This window comes from Talpa occidentalis, unplaced genomic scaffold (assembly GCF_014898055.3).
Source record: "Talpa occidentalis isolate TD23 unplaced genomic scaffold, MPIMG_talOcc4v2.1 talOcc4.383, whole genome shotgun sequence".
Taxonomy (NCBI): Eukaryota; Metazoa; Chordata; class Mammalia; order Eulipotyphla; family Talpidae; genus Talpa; species Talpa occidentalis.
Genome location: NW_023604107.1, coordinates 14,309 through 33,963, shown reverse-complemented (window position 1 = coordinate 33,963; position 19,655 = coordinate 14,309). Strand labels below are relative to the sequence as shown.

Below are 19,655 nucleotides of genomic sequence, written 5' to 3'. Positions count from 1 at the left end.
ATCAAGAGTCCCCTCAACCTTCACGGCTCATCCTCAAGTGTGCATGAATTCCCAGTATCTCCAACTCCGGTGACTCCGCTGCCAGCCCCTCTGCCCAGGTTCCCTCTGCACCAAAGTGCGGCCTCGGCGGGAGTGGGCGGACTCGGCCGTCTGTGCGCCCAGTTCTGCCTCATTCCCCTCCCCAACCCGAACCCCGGCAGTGGGGGCACCCGCTCACCACACCAGCATTTCAACTCCCTCCGCTTGGTTAGGAAGGCAGCGCCCTGAGCCTCAAACAAAGTGTAGCCACGGCAACAGCCAATAGGGAGGAAGATGGAATGGCTTTTCCTACAGGTGCCGCACTGGGACAAACTACCTTCATTCGTTCCTTCGCAATGGGATGAATGTGTCTCTCAAGCTAAATGGTTGTTTAAGGATTTTTTTGGTACATTTTTAATATTTAAGTGATTTGGGGAAGAATTTAAGAAACAAACAGCATGTTGTTACAGTTACCAAGCAGAGTGGTTTGGCCTTTAAACTGTTTTGAGCTGTGTATATTAGTTACTTGCCTCTAGTGAAGGTTGAATTGTTTTTATTCCACAAAACCTTAATTCTGAATAGTGATTTGTGGGACCTGAAAATGTGAAAGAGAAACCAGTAAGTTGCTTTTCATGACAACAGTTTCTTTAAAAAAAAAATCAATTATCACTTAATGGCTATTAAAATCCTGAAAGGGAATAGATGTGTGGGTGAGGGACTTAAGGAATTATTTTCTGAAATATGCTTTACTATACTATTTTTTTTTTTTTTTTTTTTTTAGAGGCATGTTTTATTTATTTATTTTATTTGTTTGTTTTGTTTATACATGCACTGGGTACAGTCAGAAGCACGGGAGGGTGAGAGAATTCACCAGAGCCAGAGCGGGGAGCAGAGCAGGCAGAAGGACCGAGGTACCTGCTGAGGGGAGCAGCGGGCGCAGGAAGGTCTGCGCGCCATGCGGGACCTCCCTCTGCATGGGAGGGGAGCAGCGGGGCAGCGAGAGGTGCGCGCGCCATGCGGGACCCTCTCTGGTGGCAGGGAGCAGCCGGATCGAACCGGCGCTGCAGAGGCTGCGGGCAGCTTCGCACCCAGCGCTCAACCGCTTCGCCACCGGGGAGGCCCTACTATAAACTATTGACGGCGATAACCACTGTTGTAATGTAAGGTTTGAATTTCTAAGTACATATCATACTTTTTAATATAATTTAAAAATTCATCAGTTTCTTTTCTTTTTTTCTTTTCTGGAGCTTGAAATTTCATTTAGTAAGTAACATATTACCGATTTTAATGTTTTAAAGTTTGCAAACAATGCATTAAATTCCAAGAGGAAGTAGTGTAATGGTAGAAGATATCTGATATGCAAAAACCTGAAAGCAAACAATGCATGGAGTTTTGTAAAACAACCTTGTATTTCCTGGTAACTATAAACTTGTATAACAGAAGAACTAGTTACTTTGAATGAAGAATAAGCAGACTTTTGATAAAAGAAAACACAGGTTAGTGTCCCTTTTAAGAAAGATAATGATTTTCAAAAATAAACTACTCCTGATTTCAGATCTAATTCAAGATGTTTTTATTATCAAAACTAATGCTCAAATCCATTTTTGTTTTTTTTTTTCAAATGTATTGCTGATTTATAAACTATTCATTTAAAATGCTCATACCACCATGCTGAAATTCAAATGTAAAAATCTTAAAGAAGATATATTTTTATTTGTAATTATGCAACTATTCAGGCTTTTGCTAAAAATATCAAAACCATTAATAATTAATTTTAAAACTAATTTTAAAAGCTAATTTAGTAACTCATTTGAATTTTCTTTTTTCCTGTGTTCTAATTTTTTAGTAATAACACGTCTGAAGATGATGTGTAAACTGCTGTATTTCTTAATGCTTATCTTGTCAAATAAATTGATAGTGAAATGGAATTTTATTGAAAGTTGTTTTTCTATTTTACCATAGTAAAAATTACCATTAATTTGTGGTAAATATTACAACAGCTCTTATAGTCCATGTTATTTTTTACTTTGGAAGGAAACTGACAATGCTAGCAATTAGCCATTATTATCACTAACTAATATCACTAATTAAAGAAGAAGTACAACAATGATCTTGAATAGTTATAGATCTAAGTCTATTTAACATAAAACTATTGGTTAACTATGCAGTGTTTACCAAAAATCTTTTTAATTTAATTAATCTTCCTGGTACTAAAGTCTAAAATCAAGTAGACTTTGTCCATAATATTTTTTTCTTTTTCATAAATAACTTTTTTTTTCATTAAATTTTGCTCTTATTTGAAAAGCATCTAGAGTCTGGTTGTTTATAGCCTACTGGTAACACAACATATTTTCAGTTGAGAGTAAAATAATAAATATTTGTTGAGGGTATGAATGGATGAAAGAGAACTTTGCTCCTAGGACTTTTGAAAAAAAGTCAATCCTGAGAATGTTAGTTGATTGGTGGGATTACTTTAATAACATTCTTCAACAGTGGTTTTATTCATCATATGGTGGTGATATAATTAAATATCCCAAAATATCATTGTAGTACTCAAATAAATGCATCACAGTTGTTTGTTTCTTTTTCTTGATGGTAATTGTTTTTTTTTTTTTTAATATGTGACCCATAGTATTGGACTCTAAGATCTCTGCTTCTCTCTTTCTACTTAAAGACTATCCTGAACTTCAATTCTGTTCTCTTTGTGCTCTCTTCCTGCTACAGTTGTGATCAGCTACTTCAGACCCCATAACTTTCCAGAGTTCAGATTCCCATACTCATACTTTCTTATATAGTCTTAGTATTTCTATACGTAATCTTAGTATTTCTATAGTAAAATGTGGTATGACAAGATTAATAGCTGACATTTAACCAGACACTGAACTGAGTGCTTTATAAACATAATCTCCCTAATGCCCACAACATCCCTTGAAGTTTATGCTGTTATAATCTAAATTTACAGATGGTGACACTGGGCTTGGAAGGGCTAATAAGAGTGATTTACACGTCTGGATTTGAATCTCAGCTCTGCCACATATTAACTGATGACCTCAGGTGAAGAATTTTACCTTCCTGAGTCTCATTTCTTCTTTATATACCGGGATAATATCATAATGACACTTAATTTGCAAAATTTTGACCATCAAGTGTATCTGTACAAATGATAAAGAATATTGATAACATTAATAGCTTAAACTTAAGCTCTTCTGACCTGGGCACCAGTATCATCGTTGCCTTTTTACCATCCCAGTGCTGACAACTCTATTTCCTGCTACCTCATATCCTAATACTGTTACACAGCCATTTTGCAGTTTTGCCACACTTACTTCTTATGAACTAGTGCATTAACTCTGTAATTATCTCCCTATCCTAAGATCCTTTCCTAATTTGACTTTTACACTGATGACAGAATTATGGTTCCCTGTTAACTTCAGGAAAATAAAAAATTCTTAGCAAAGCATACATGATCCTTCCTAATCTTTAATGAATCTATTGATATTTCTCCAGCCTTGTATTTCATCTGCAACTCTGACTTATGCACTTCGCTGTAAAAGCTTGTGAACAGTTTTCCAACTGTCTTGAATACTTCTTGTCTTTATGCCAATTTTGACTGACTAGGGCCTTCTTAATCATTGTTCAAGAATCATCTTAAATTCATCTCCGATGTGAAAGTTCCCAGCCCTTTTCTTTCCTATCCCTCACCCCAACACATAATTCAGAGTTGAGCACAGGTTTTAATATTTGACTCCATGGTGTTTTGTCTTCATTTTTGTGTTCCCATCTTAGAAGGAAATTAAAAACAACAAAAAGTAATCAGGGCACCATTTAGTGAAAGGTACACTCATGAATAGGTGAATTCTCAGAGTATTTATTCTATTAAAGTGAATCTCTGCCATTGGCGTGTTTATTAACTAATCAGGAAATGAGTGAAAAGAAATGCCACTCCAGAATCTTATTTAAGTTAGAAAAAATTATATTTTTTTTGTAATGAAAGATATAAACCTTCCAACTTTGCATTTTTAAAATAGGAATTGCTCTAACTTGTGTATCTTTGTTTTAGCACATCTTATTTGAGGTTGTTTCCAGTATGTGTGGTTGTGACAATAAAGGCCAGCAGAGGCCCTCTCCTCTTACCATTCTGTGTAAACATGACCTTCTTTGACTTGTTGCTTAGATACCCCCTTTGTTGTGTTCTAACTCTAACTTAAGCTGCTTGCTATGGACTGAATGCTTGTGTCTCCCTAAAATTCACAGGTTGGAATTTTTAAACCCATGTGAGATGGTGTAAGAAGTGGGACATTTAAGAGATAATTAGGTCATGAGGGTGATGGCCTCATGAAGGGGATTAATAGTCTTAGAGATCACATGAGCTCTCTACCCTTGTGGCCACTGAGATATAAGAGGTTGAAACCTGGAAGAGGACTCTGGCTCAGCAGCGCTGGCACCCTAATCTCAGACTTCCTGCCTCCAGAACTGTGAGAAATAATTTTCTGTTTTGTTTTTTTTTAAAGCCACCAGTCTGTAGTATTTTATTTCAGCAGCCCTACTTTAAAACATCCTAATTTCGAATTTTATTGTTCCTCACCATAAAGCCTTTGTTCTTTTTCTTTATCCTGTCAGTTTCTTTCTCCACCATTCATTTCATCACATCAACTATCTCTATATGTGACTCAAGTCTGCACTCAAGTCTCTATGGTGATTCAAGCCTGTCCATTTATCTCTACTCCATTTCCAGTGCTTAACAATGTAGATATATCCTACAACTTCAAACTCAATTATTAAATACTTAATTTATGAATCTTTTCCAAATTTTCCTCCCAATTTCCTATTTCCAGTAGTTACCAATACTCTTTTATTCTCCAGTTCTATAGGTTCTTTCTGATAAACTTGAATTTTTTGTTTTAATTTGAAGCCTATCAAACTATATTCAAGTCTTTTTCTCCTCTCTAGTTATCTTTCATAACTGCCCTTTCCTTACTGTTGGACTTTTTGCTTAGCCCCTCCCTCCCAATTTACTTTTACTCTCTCCTTCATTTTGAGTGCATCATTGCTTGTAACTCCAGCTGAATATCATCATGTGACTAAGTCTGTGCAATGGAATATCAGCAGAAAAGAATGTGCAACTTCTGTTAATTTTCTTAAAAGATACTTGCCTGAGTTTACTCATCTTCCTTCCTTTCTGCTGGTTATAAAGGATGACACCTTGTGAGCTATACATTGAACAGACAAGAGCAAGCCCCAAATTCCTAAGATATCCTGGAAGTGAACCCATTACCCGACTTGGACTGACAGAGAAACAAACCAGTTTATTTTTGAATTTGGGCCCTTGAATAAAGCAGCTTTGATGCTGACATGCCAGTTATGCTAATACCAAGTCAACAGTCAAGTCTGTGCCTTCACCATTACACACAGAGTTACTGCAGAGTATTTATGTACATTGTCTTTCTTATTTATGGAGACCAGGACTTTGGGCCTAAATTCCAGTCAGATTGTAGCAGAGGCTCGCAACTTTCTCATATGCTGCAGTAAATAGAACTGAAACCAAAAACTATACCTACAGCATCATGGGGAGAAACTGAAATAAAAATCAAACAGTAGTTCCATCTGTGTGCCCTATCAAAACAACCCAGACACTGGAGGAATCTATGAATAAAAGTAGAGGATGAAACTAGAGAAAGTAAAAGACAAAGGAGGGTTCAAAGCAAAGGGTAGAAGACAAAGCCTGGAAAGACTCCTTCAGCTGGGAAGAAGAACCTTAAGAGTTTTTGGGATGACTGTGGCTGTGTATCAAAATAGGAAGGGAAGGGTATGGTTATAACTTAGAAATCTCTTATTTTTCCATTTTTCAAGTTATCCTTCAACAAGCAGATTGCTGTCTTCCCAATTAGAAATAGTTAGCTTCAAATGAGTCTTATTTTTTTAATTAATATTTTATTTTATATATTTTTTAAAATGAGTTATATCTGTTTTCATACACTATTAGAATTTGTAAACCATTTTTTAAAAATATTGGTGCTAGCTAGAATTGAGACCATGAAAGAAAAAAGAAAAGTTATAAACAGGCCTAAGAAAATTTTAAACTTTAATACCTAAAATGAAAGCACCAAAAACCAAGATATAAGTGTTGATTTTTCTAAAGAAAATTTTAGGAATATTAGCTGTCTCAAAAATAATTTTTAATTAAAATAACCTGAAGTTAACTCTTTTCCTTACATTGTATATCAAACTAAATTGCAAACTAATTAAATAATTCATTTCATCCATTCATTCAACAAATATCTATTGCGTATATCTATGATATGCCACCCTTTGAGGTTATAGTGGTCTCTCTACTTAAGGAGCTCAGAGCCTATTTAGGAAGATAGACAAATCAAGGGGAACATACAGCAAATTGAGGTTAGACCAAAACTCACAAGGCAAGACATCAATAAAGAGCTGATATTATTGAATATTTTGGAAGATAGAAGTAAAAGAAAACTTTCCAGCAAGAAAAACAATGTACGATAAGACTCAAAACAAAATGTTTTACTTTCTGAAAACTGCATGTTCACCCAGGGGGCTATTGACATTCTATACAAATGCCTTTTGATGTCAACTATCTAGCCCAAAAAATTCAGAGAAAGAAACAAGTACAGATAGAAACAGACAATTTCAAGGTATCTTAAACATGCCCTTATTTTCAGGAAGGTGGTTTGGGAATGTTATACTGATGAATGGTTTAAGAAGAAAAATGTGCAAATGAAAGCCTTAAGTAGGCAGAATTATTAAAGTTGTTACTGTGGTTTTGATAGTAAACATTGTGGTTATCTTTTCAGAATCATCAATATCAAGGGAGAAAATGATGTTAAAGGCGAAAAAAAAGACATTACTTTAAAATACTTTCTTAATCTGATGAATGGAGCTTTCTTGGTAAGAATCTTTGCAATTATTTAGTAAAGAAATGTGATGCAATTTTATTGATATTTACTATAAAAGATTGACTATTCTTTTTTGCAGGCTCTTGGACTTTTACTCATGGGATTTGGCACATGGCTTTTACTAGATAGAGACAATTTCCTCACAGCTTTAGGTATGTATCTGGTTTTCTCTGAAGAAAGGCAATTTTAAACAATTGCATACATGATTTAATCAGCAGGTGGCAGTATTTCTCTAAAATTCATTAAGTATTGTTCAATTTTCCTTCTGGCCGTTGTCAATTGGTTTTAGAAACAGTTTATTAAATAATAGACTTAAGTCCAAGACCATAAAGGAGGAGAGATTTGGGGAGAGAGAGCTAAAACTTTTACTGGACAAGAGGGATGAGAGATATTCTGAATCTTTATACATTGCAGATTTGAAAAGATAATGGTGTTCAGATTACTATAGTTTTGATGCCCAAATTAAATATTTTTCGCTTAAAACTTACTTACCATCTACACTCACCATCAACATAGTTGCAGGGAGACTATTTTTCCAAACTATGAATAAAATAATTGAAAAATAACTTTATATAGGGGGAAAAAGTGTCTACTGTACAGCCATATTTCTTAGTGGATTTCAAGTAAGAAAAATCTGTAGGAATAAGAAAACTAGATAAAAATGTAATATGAAATGAAGTGCTACAAAATACTGAATAATTTAGTTAAATTTCAGCTAGACCTAAGGGCCTGGCATCTTTATTCTCTTATTTTCCTACTTTGCATATGAAAAAGTATTCATGTTGTCTGATTGCATTAGGGGTGTACACAGAAGAAATGGATGTGTGGAGATCTTATGAAAGTCTTCCTTTTCATATCCCCTTCCCTTCTTCATAATAATGACAACAACCACTTCTACCTATTGGTGTTGGCTATATCCCAGACACTGGGCTAGGCACTTCCCACACAGCATCTAATTTGATAAAGTAGTAATTAAGGTGGAACAAAAGTCACATTCTTTTCTTTTTTTCTTTCCATTATGGACTTTAGAGATAATTCTAGTCTTAATGTACTTGCTTGGGTGGAATCCTTGCAAAGGTAATCTGAAATGTATCTATTACATCGCACTTTTTTAACCATGTATTTAAAACACTTAGTGGAGCTGCTATTAAGTTTTCAGAATGTGGAATTGAAATAAAAGTTGAGGCAAGAAACATTGGGTCTTCCCCTTTTCTTCATCTATAAGTGTTGATTGGTTTACTTCTTTCTAAGTTATTCTTTCCTTACCTCTCCATTTGTAAGAACACCATTCGTACAGTCCCCATCTATTTGTCACGTTAATAGCCTCCAGTAGCCTTGTGCTTTGATCTCATTTCTCATCTCATTTCTTCAGATGCCACTGAAATAATGAATTAAAATGTAAATTTAGCTGTCATTATTTACTTATAGGACAAATAGTTAGAGTAACTTCTGCATGTTAGACATTACCCCATGAACTGAGGAGAAAATAATATACAATAAAGATAAGGTTTCTGTTCTTATAGAGCTTAGTTCCAGTGAGCAAGACTGAAAACAGCACTCTAAATGGCCCTAATTTGACTCTTCCGTTTTTTAAAGATTTATTTAATTAATTTATTTATTTATACAAGCACTGGGTACAGTCAGAAGCGCAGGAGGGTGAGAGAATTCACCAGAGCCAGAGTGGGGAGCAGAACAGGCAGGAGGACCAAAGTACACTGCTGAGGGGAGCAGCGGGCGGCAGGAGAGGTCTGCGGGCCATGTGGGACCCTCCTCCAGTGGCCGGGGAGCAGCCGGGGGTGTAACCGGCCCTGCATAGGCTTCGGGCAGGTTCGCAACCCAGTGCTCAACCGCTGCGCCACCCGGGAGGCCCTAATTTGACTCTTGAAAGGAAACTTTTCCAGTCTCATTCACTGTAAGTGCCAGCAAAGCTGGCACTCTGTGCACATTTATGTCCCCGAATGCTTTCACCATTTCAAGTTAAAATTTCCAATCATGATTTAAAGCCTAAACACAGATATCATCCTCTTCAGTACTCCTCTTGCTTACCTATCGACACATCTCCAACTATATTTGGTGCTCCTGTGCCCAGTGGTGTGCTGGGAAACATTCAACTGGTTCAGTGATGGGGAGTCTTAATTTATGGTATTTGCCAATTTCCATGGTTTAAATACTCCCACAATAGTTGATTTCAATGTGCCAATGTGAATTGAGCTGGCTTTCAAATTTTGTAAAAATTTAACAATTAGTTTTATGAGTCAGAACATCTTGTCTCCAGCACTGCCTGGTCCAATGTCTTCCCATAAAATCTAGGACATATTTAATCTTCCTGTTTTTTCCAAATACTTGCTGAGAATTTAGTAGTCTACAATATATACCATAACACTAAGAATTGAATAGTTTGTTGACTATATGATGATGTATAGCCCCTAGTCTAGACATCCCAGTCTAGATAGGGAGATAATTAATGGGTCATATTAACCATAATAAAAGAAACTTAACCCACATATCTTAGGTCCTCAAAAATTTTTGTGATGAATGAATTCATAAATATTTTTAGGTATGTAACTCATACAGGAGTTCACCCTAGGAAAATACTGTCTTCTTTTGTAGAAGATAATGAAGATGAGGTAAAGGTGAAGAGATCTTCTAAGATTGAGGAACTTCTTTATCCTGTCATTAAAGGAACAGAAGTTTTTGCTAGGAGTAAGAGATGCAAGAATGATATTTAAAAAGAGAGAGACTCCTAGTGGATCGGCAACAGCTTCTTAGAGAAACCTTGATTTCTGTATTTATCATTAAAAATAAAACTCATCACTTGATAATAAATGTTTTGTGGTTTCACAGATGAAAATAATCACGTGATAATACATATCTTCCGAATTTTGATTGGAACTGGATCTGCAATTGTCCTTCTTTGTCTCTTGGGTTTTTGGGGAATTCACAATGAAATCAGATGTCTCCTTATTCTGGTAGGTATTTTTCTTGAATAACCTGGATTTTGAGTGTCAATATGAAACAAATGAACTTAATGATTTATGTCACTAAAACATTATAATAGAGTGTGCCCATTCTGTAAAGCAAATGAAGCACCCTTTCCCAAGGAACTTCTAAATAGAATTGTTTTCATGAATTCTCCATGAATTAAATCTCAACCTCATCGCTTACATACTTCGATATTAATTTTCAACAGAATCATCTCCTAGGATGAACTACAATTAACTGAACTTAATCGGAAGAGTAGAATCACAACGAAGTGTATTTAAAGTCATGGAGCAGTGTAGCTTAGTAAAGAAAAGGAACACGTGGCAGGTATAGATCAAAATTCCTGGCATTTCATTAATTCTTTAAATTTGATCAGTTTAAATCACACGTATTCTCATGAATGAAGAGATACCTAATTTTTCTATAGCATTGCAAGTCTGGGTAATCTCTCTGGACATTAGAAATTTGGTATCATTTTCTCATTGGGATTCTGATTTTGGGTATGAAAACCAAGACTGAAATGACTTGCATGAAAATTTAGATTTTCTGCTTGTCACAAATTTCCATTTAGACAATGGAGACTCAGAACCTATACTAGAATAAAATGTAGGGCGGGAAGTTGAAGGGAAAACTAGAGGGAGTAAAACATAAGTATCGTATAATTTCTGTCTCATATGATGCAAGTATTAATAGCTCTGTCTTGAGAAAGGCTGGTAGACCATAAGGAATATATATGCTGCTAAGATCTCAGATTTCAGACATTGTTCTCCTTTCTAGACCCTCTATGAATGGGTGCTACTTTTTTTTGCAATCTTGACACTTTTGCTTTTTTCCTCAGACCTTCCCAATATTTTTCTAATCAACATATTTTTCCTTTAAGCCATGTTTATTGACACAATACAGCTGTGGGCAAATCTTACTGGCCTACAGGCTATTCTGTGGCTTAAATGTGGTTTTGAATACTCCTACTCTAATAGAATATATACTAATTTTGTAGTTAAACTCTTCAGAGCAATTTTTATTTTCCTCTTTTAAAAAAGTTCCAGGGCTGTATCTTTCTATGCTTTCTATGTTCTAATAACATAAATGTACTAATTTTTCTTAATACTGTAAACATCTAACTGTTGTTAAGATAATTTTCAAAGGTAAAATCATGACTCATTTATATGTAAATGAGCATGTATCAAAGACTTTAAATAATTAATGAGGGAAACAGTAAGAATTACTAACTGGCTGAAATGAGAATTAGATTTGTGATGATTTATACTCTCTATAGACTGTATTCATTTGCATTTCCATGAATAGGAATCATATGCATTGCTAATGACAGGAAAACATTGTGTTACATTAGAATTTTGTAAGTTAATATTGTAGGGCTGGTCTACCTAAAATATTTAGACAGACTTTTTCTAAGATGTCCATAGTAGGCCTTTTCTAATATGTGTCATCTTGGTATGTAGAACTAAAGTCAATTAAGGCCCTATGAACCTTGGGAGAATCCATCAATATTTTCAGAATATCGATTACCTAAATATAGGGGTATCTCAAGAAATAACATTTTTATCAGGAAAACCTATCTTAAGGGCAAACATCTAGAGATGAGGTTTTGTCATATGAAGACATCCCCCACCCTTTAAGCGGGGAAACCCCCTCCTTTCTCCCTGACACAGACCCCTTAGCCTCAGGATATCAACCTCCTTGTTTGTCCCATTCTCTCCACATGTATCTAACTTGGTTTTTTCAGTTACTTATCTGTCGGATGTTAATTTGTTTGTTCTTTCTGCCAAAGAGGGATGGGGGAACTTTTCTGTGCCATAGCTTTCTCTACAGAGTTGAGTAAATAGCCTAGTCAAAGGTAAAGATTTTTATACCTCCCATGGGATCAGAAGCTGAGAAGGTCCATTAGATAACAAGCAACTTGGCAAGGAAAATAAACTCAACAATTATTTTTAGCATATTACACAATTTGTTCTGCCTTTGCCAGTCTCTTATTAGTGAAGATTAAGTGAGAGCTTATATGTGTATGCATTGTAAATCTAAAGTTATAAACAGTCCTCAGGACCTTATTTTTCCTGAAGTTTTTGTTTTTGAAAATGGAAAATATAATTTCTGTCAAGTATACAATTTTTTGTATATTTTAAAGTATTAAAATACTTGATGCTAAGTACCAATAATGAGTCATCTTATACTTTATTAGTAATGTATTCAGACTGCTAACTTTACAAATTATTATAGACTCTACATAATATATATTACTGTGTGGTCTAATGAAGATGCAAGTGACCACATGTTTTAAACACTAAAATAGTCAAATAAATTTGAAAATCACATTATTTGACTGAGTAGAAATATTTTCAGTTTTCAAAGAAATAGTTTAAATGGATACAGATTTAACTTTACTATTGCAGTTGTTAGTTTCTTTGTTTTTTGTTACTTTGATGGAATAATTTCCATAGTGAATCAGAAATTTAGTGTGCACTCTTATTTTAGCAGAATTCTGTTTTAATTGCTGGTTCAGATTATTGAATTTTCTTCTGTGGCAGTTTCAGATCTAATGAGGAATATGTTATCAACAACTTCATTAGAACAAGTCATCTGTTAGAGTTCTCATGAAATGTTATCACTTCTTTTTATCTTACTCTTATCCAAATGTTCACTATATTTCTTCTTTGCCTTTATTTCAAAGATTCACTCTTCCATGTGAAGGAAGAAAAGTTCAGTGATATCTATGGGCATTTTAAGACCACATATTTCACATACGATACATTTTTCTCATCATTGTAACATCTAAAAATATATTAGATATATATTGTCATCTCTATTTTTTTTGTTATTGTAGTATGCAGTTCTGTTATTGTGGGCCATTGGTGTTCAGGTTGTACTTTCAGCATTCATCTTTGCAAAGAAAGAAGAGGTATGGAAAGATTATCTTTTTTATTTGAAATCTAAAGAAAATGTGATGCCTTCAATTATTAAGACCTATGAGCATGTATTGAACATCAAAGGCAAAAAAAAAAAGATTCAATAGATGTTGAGGAGGTATCTGTTTATCTCTTCTCCCCTTTATTTGTGGAGTAATTTTGTTCCTGGTTTGTCACTTGCATTCTTGAGCTCTCAAATAATAATTTGGAGTGTAAATGAGGACATAAATCTCCCCACACCAATATAAAATAGAAAGACACCATTTTCTATTCTTAATAAAAATTAATTTAGACAATAAATTAGTTACCTTACAGTTCTAACACTTTGCAATATTCTTATCTTTTTAAAGGTATTAAAACATAGATGTATAAACTTGTGTACATAGAAAGTATAACTTGTATACATTATATTATACTAGTATTTTCATTACATATTTAATTTTTTTTATTCAAAGAACACCATAATACAGTAAAAAGTCCTTAGACTAGAATTCAGATGAACCATCTTTAAAAGTCCAACTCTTCTTCTTTATTAATGTCCAAACAGGTAATTAAATTCTGTTTTCTTATAATAAAATAAAACTAGTATCTGTTTTCCCTACCTTTTGGTATTTTTGAAATCCAAATTGAGAATTATGACAATCACAAACTTTCGAATGCTTAAGTTACTGATAAAGTGTACCTAGCTCTACAATATCTAGATTTTGGAATAGCATTTTTCCCACCCCAAACTTTTAGATATGATCATTTAGTTTCAGTATTGTGAAATGATAATTTTTAAAAATATAAGAATCATGATTTTTGTAAAATATACAATAGACACAGGTCTGTGATTTTATTTAACATTTTGATTAACCAGTAAGATATGAAAGCTAATTCATAGGAGAATCCAGAAAAATACTTGTAGGCTGTCACTTAATAGGTACAGAGTAGGCTTGGAAGAGAAGGAATCAATTTTACTCCCCCCAAAAAATTATTTGCATATCTCTGACAAAAAAATCATTTTCCTTTTTTTTTTTTTTTTGCAATTTCAATAGTATAAAACAAGTTTTAAAAAGCTACAAAGGGTACAGAGGTACAGACCCATAGAATCAGAAGATCGTGGACTATGCTAAAGAAAACCTACTTTCCGTTTAAAAAATTCTTAGTGATCTCTTTTTGTTTTTTTGATCGATTTCAAAGTCTTTCACAATTTTTCCTGAGGGCACAAGAAAAAATCATTCATTCAGGACAATAATCTGTCCCTAATCATAAAATATGTCTTATATATTCTTCTGTAAATCATAATGTCAAAGACAAATGCTTTAACACTCACTGAGATTGCTAAAAATAGTTATAAAGAAGAAAAATAAACCACTTAGATATAAACAGATAGCAGCAAACAGGTAAGTTTGAATATTCTTTTTTGATGAACTACTGGAAAAATTTTATCAAATTTTCAAATGTTAATACAATTTCAACAGGTTCAGAAAGTATGGCATGACAAAGTCAACTTAGTCATTTCTGAGTATGGATCTAACAACACGAGTGGAGACATATCCAAGTGGATTATTCTGAATGCTTTACAGAAAACTGTAAGATAAAATTAGTATAAAACTAAAAATTAAATGCCAAAGGTGATCTCTGTGTGGAGGGGCAGAGAGGGAAGAACAGCTGACAGAGGCAGAGGAATGGATGGAGTTTCCTGTATCTTCCAGACCAACTGGGTAGAAGAGTATTGCCTTTACTTAACAGATCTTGAGCTTTATCCTTCTTCTCTAACTTATATCTCCTTTTCTGGGTGATTGATGTGCATTTTAATCTGTCTTCACTTGTAAAAGTGTTGGTCGTCTTCTGCCAACTGGGGCCATCTGCCTGCTGCACATGAGCAAGCCAAGTCCAGCCCAGTTCCTGCTGAAAACAGAGTAGTGTAGGCGCTTGAGCCTGAATATTAGGGTTGCCCCTTAGTAGCGTTGGGACCCCGGATGAATAACCTTCATAATTTCAGGTTCCACATTCATAAAATGGGCAAAATGAATTCTACTTCTGGCTGGCAGGAATAAATGAAGCAATATATAGGATACATAGAAAACCTTGGATCTGGGATGGAATGAGCAACTAATAGTTGTTAACTAACATTATTAGAGTTATTATTTCACAGTTCATATTTTTCTGGCTAAGGAAAGGGCATTATATTGTCAGCCAAATGGTTTACATAAAATAGATCAGCACCTATACTACAGTAAGTGTTTGATAAAGAAAAAAAGCACACATTTACTAAGTGCCAGGCCCTTTTATAAATGTTTTGTATATGCTAATTTGCTTAATCCTCCCAACCCACTGAGGTAAGAAATATTTCCTCATATTATAGATGAAGGAAAGAGAAATTTATTAGCCAGTTCCACACTGATAATAAGCAGCAGAATCAAAATTCAACCCCTGATGGTATAGCACTATATATTTTTTTCTCTTAACTGCTATACTAAGGTTAACATTTCACCTTACTTCTGGAAAGTAGAAATGATCTTGAATTTCTTTATATATGTTATATATACATAAATACTAAGCACATAGGACATCATATTCTGTATTTAAAATACATAGAAGGGCCTCCCTGGTGGTGCGAGGGGTTAAGTGTCAGTACTATGAAGCTATCTGCAGCCACTGTAGCACGAGTTCCATCCCCAGCCAGGGAGCTGCCCACATGGCGGAGCAGATCTTTCCTGACCCGCCCGCTGCTCCCTTCAGCTGTGTATTTCAGTCAATCTGCCTGTTCTGTTACCCACTCTGTCTCTGGTGAATTCTCTCACCCTGCCCCACCCCAGTTCTTGCATGCATAAATAAATCTTTAAAAAATAAAATACATACACATACACACACACACACACACACACACACATACATATTTAGGATGAAGGTATGGCTGAGGTGATTCTCTATGTCTTCTATGTTCTGACCCTAAACATAGTTTGTATCTTTCAAACATTAGATATGTCTTCCATCCTAGGCTCATTGAGGATAAATTCACATATAATAATTTCATCGAAATATAACCCACTTAGGGCCTCCCTGGTGGCGCAGCGGTTGAGTGCTGGGCTGCAAAGCTGCCCGCAGCCTCTGCAGTGCAGGTTCAATCCCCGGCCACTGGCGAGGGTCCCACATGGCGCGCAGACCTCTCCTGCCACCTGCTGCTCCCCTCAGCAGTGTATTTTGTCAGTCTGCCTGTTCTGTTCCCCACTCTGGCTCTTCTGAATTCTCTCACCCTCCTGCACTTCTGACTATACCCAGTGCTTGTATAAATAAATAAATAAAAATAAAAAGAATTAAAAAACAAAAAACAAACAAAAACAAATATAACCCACTAGTGCAAATATTTAGCTATGATTAATATCAACAATTACTGAAATGAAATAATGAAATGAACAAAATATACTTATTTGTTTAATTAACACATTCCAATGGGGAATCAATTATCTTCATCACAAAAACAAATTTAATATGCATGGGAATCATGTAATTATCTGCATTTTTAATATTTTATAGTAAAGCTCATATAATCTGTTTTTCTAGTTACAGTGCTGTGGCCAACACAATTTCACAGATTGGATAAAGAATCAGAATAAAGAAAATTCGGAACAGGTGCCATGTTCTTGTACAAATTCCACATTGAAACAGTGGTTTTGTGATGTACCTCTGAATGCAACTTACCTGGAGGTAAAGATAAGGTTTCTTCCACGTGCTTACAGTGCCTTTTTTTTTTTTTGCAAATCAATTCAAAATTCTAAGCAAATTTTTATATAAAAACAATTTTATTTGTGGTGAGTACATTCTTAAGATACTTCTCTAAATTGAGCCTATAGTTAGGTGAATTGAAGTACTATTTCATGTGTATAATAAATTAATTAAACAAACCTGGGAATGTGTGATCGAAGTAATTCCAGAAACTGAGATACCATCAATATTTCTCCCCAAACCTCCTTCCCAAATCCCAGCAAAGAGTAGAAACACTTTTGGCAAGTCTCTGGGTATAGGTTTGGTAAGGAAGCTGAAATACCAGAAGTAAAGAAGTATGAAGATTGGCGGAACCTGAAGGGAGCAATGACAAAAGTGGTGTACAGGTAAATGTGCACATATTAGAGCAGAGGCTCCTCTGTAGCAACTGCTATTTATAGGTGTGGTATATTAAAAAAGGGTTTTTAGCCCAAGAACATCTAATACCTTTATAATTTATATACTGTTGTTCTAATTTTAATATGTATATTTCAATCACATAACTCATAGTTATGAATTATATATTATATATATGAATTCATAATTTACAGGTAGAATATTATATTGATTAAAAAGTTTCTTCTACTTGGAAAATAATCATTTTAGGTGGTTTGTATCCTGCTAAGTTATAAAATAGACTGCAGAAAGTCATATGCCTCCCAAAATTTAATAAATTTATGGTTTTAATTACATAACAACATCTTAGCAATTTTAAAAGTAGCAACTGAGTTGTCCTACCATCAGTTTGCAGTTAGACCTTGGTTTGCTTTTTTAAACTTTGGTAAATCTCTATGTCTCTTCTTCTTTGTACTAGAGTCATGTATAAGAGCATTTCCAACTTTATGTTAATCTAAGTAACTTCTCTTCCTTAGGGATGTGAAAATAAGATCAACATGTGGTATCTTGCGAATGCATTAACATTAATTGGAATTAATTTTGGACTGTTGGCTTCAGAGGTAAGTATTGTTCAAATTTAAAGATAAAAATATGCAATATGACCTATACAGAATAATCTGAAGAACAACCAGGCAGAGACTTAATGAGTTAAGTTAATCCAACAGGAGCTAGGCCTTTGAGACTATTCATAGTGTAGAAAGGTTCAGGTCCCAGATGAAGGTGATACCCTCAATCAGCCTACCTACTTGGTAAAGTAGGTAGAGTTTGTTAATAAAAAGTCATCTTAGCAGATAGTATTTCATTGCTTTGCAACATTTAAAAAAAGCAAACAAATGATTCATTTCTTATCAATAAGAGCACAATTTGGGCAGTCTGCAAGCTGACACATTCTGAAATCTAAGTAGATGTTTAACATAAGTAAATCTACTCACTCATTTATCCATCCACTCATTCATTCATTCATCTAAATAAATATGAAAAGGGGAAAACATTGACTATGTGTCAAGCACCATGCTAGATGTTAGACATGATGGGGAACCAAATAGATAAACATGACCTACAGGATTCATGCATTCAGTCAGTCTTAGTGAACACTGATGAAAGTAAGCCAAGGTTATGAATTCAAAGAAGCTGGGAGAATGGATAGATTATTATATATACTTTGACATTGTCTATAAAATTGTAAACTATAAAATTGGAATGGATATTTAACGCATAGTTTGGCTGGAATAGGATATTGAATTTTGTTTTATGTTAATCCACAAGGCACTGGTTTAAGGTTGCATAAATTTTTATCAATGGGTAATAGCTTTCATCTTCAAATGGTCGTTAACCAAAACATTATTTTAAGTATTAGTATTGTTCTATGAAATATTTATTCTCTGTTGATTTTATACTGAAATATTTAAGCCTTAAGGAGGCATAATCTCTCTGCTCCCTTTTATTACCTACCCTTTGCACATCACCTTTTATGAACCTATGGCAAAAAGGCAGATTTGTAGGATTAATGATGTAGAATGACTAATAAAAAACTTATCATTAAGGCATGTAGCCCAATCATAGCCTATGTAACTACAATGGGAACAGTCTTTCTTTAGCCCCCTCTATAAATGAGCTTGGTGGCAGCTGGGTTATTTTAGAAATAACACTCTTAGACCATTATGTACCTTACTTTTAAATTTTCTTACCCTTTCATCACTTTTCCCTGTACAGTGTGCATTTTGGTGATTATATAATATATATTAACTTTGCAAATTATTCTTATAGGTTACATTTTAATTTCTTATGGTTTTTTTTCTTTCAGGTTTTGCAAGTTTCATTAACTATTTCTTTCTTCAGACACATCAAGAATAGAATACATGTAGAAAAGTGATCTTGAATTCTGTCAGAAGAAACTACTTTCATCTCAAAATAATCACATTGTATTATTTTATTCCAAAAAGTCTTGCAATTAATTATATTAATTAAGTTTAGGACTTACTCAATTTGGATTATATATAACATAGAATTATTGAATACTATAATAAATCACTCCATGAAAATTTTATTAATTTGGTTTTCTCAAAATATCATATTTTGCAGTTCAGAACTTCACCTTGATTAATATCTACAGTCAAAGGAAATGATCTGTATAGACTTGTATTCAAAATATGGTGAAGTATCATATGTTTTGAGTCTTATGTAAAAAAATGCATCTATATGATCAGAAAGTAAGCAATTAGAACATATGTTTGCATATCTTAAGAAAACATCACTGATTTATAGGATTGAAAATAAAGATTGAAAATATGACACTGACTACTGAATTCATATAGTGTATCTCTCTTGTGGTAATTCTCACAAACAAATAATAAAATTAAAATTTTAGAGATTTTGATGTACTTATGTGACAATATTAGAAAACTGAAGTTATAACTGAAGCAAAAATACTCTAAAGAATCCCTGAATTCTTATATTCTTAATTGTACTTCATTTTCTTCTCTTTTTTTCTTAAGTTTCGATCAATGAATGCATGCACGATTCTCCGAAGTATACAAAAATAACCTACCTGTCCTATTTTCCTAACAATTATATTTTGAGAACAGATAAAAAAATCTTTTGAAAAATAAAAAGTGCTATACAGATGTGAAGTGTTATATCAGTGTTTCCCTTTATAGCAAAAGGCTGCCTT

The 19,655-nt window shown here is 34.1% G+C and overlaps 1 protein-coding gene across 1 annotated transcript; it reads left to right on the top strand.

Annotated features, from left to right (window-relative positions):
• Window positions 1-4,353: 4,353 nt before the first annotated feature.
• LOC119256687 (tetraspanin-19-like) lies at window positions 4,354-19,309 on the top strand. The gene is made up of 9 exons (XM_037524458.2): window positions 4,354-4,493; window positions 6,834-6,927; window positions 7,015-7,087; window positions 9,780-9,904; window positions 12,757-12,831; window positions 14,302-14,412; window positions 16,388-16,531; window positions 17,461-17,544; window positions 18,789-19,309. The coding sequence occupies exons 1-9, from the start codon at window positions 4,354-4,356 to the stop codon at window positions 18,855-18,857; spliced, it is 915 nt and encodes a 304-aa protein (XP_037380355.1). The 3' UTR covers window positions 18,858-19,309.
• Window positions 19,310-19,655: the final 346 nt, after the last annotated feature.

Bases quoted from the DNA above. Each gene is read 5' to 3' on its own strand.
- LOC119256687 (XM_037524458.2), top strand. From the start codon at position 4,354: ATGAAGGGGATTAATAGTCTTAGAGATCACATGAGCTCTCTACCCTTG. The intron at 4,494-6,833 runs GTGAGAAATAAT...TTATCTTTTCAG, and splicing joins GACTTCCTGCCTCCAGAACT to AATCATCAATATCAAGGGAG. The intron at 9,905-12,756 runs GTAGGTATTTTT...TTGTTATTGTAG, and splicing joins TCAGATGTCTCCTTATTCTG to TATGCAGTTCTGTTATTGTG.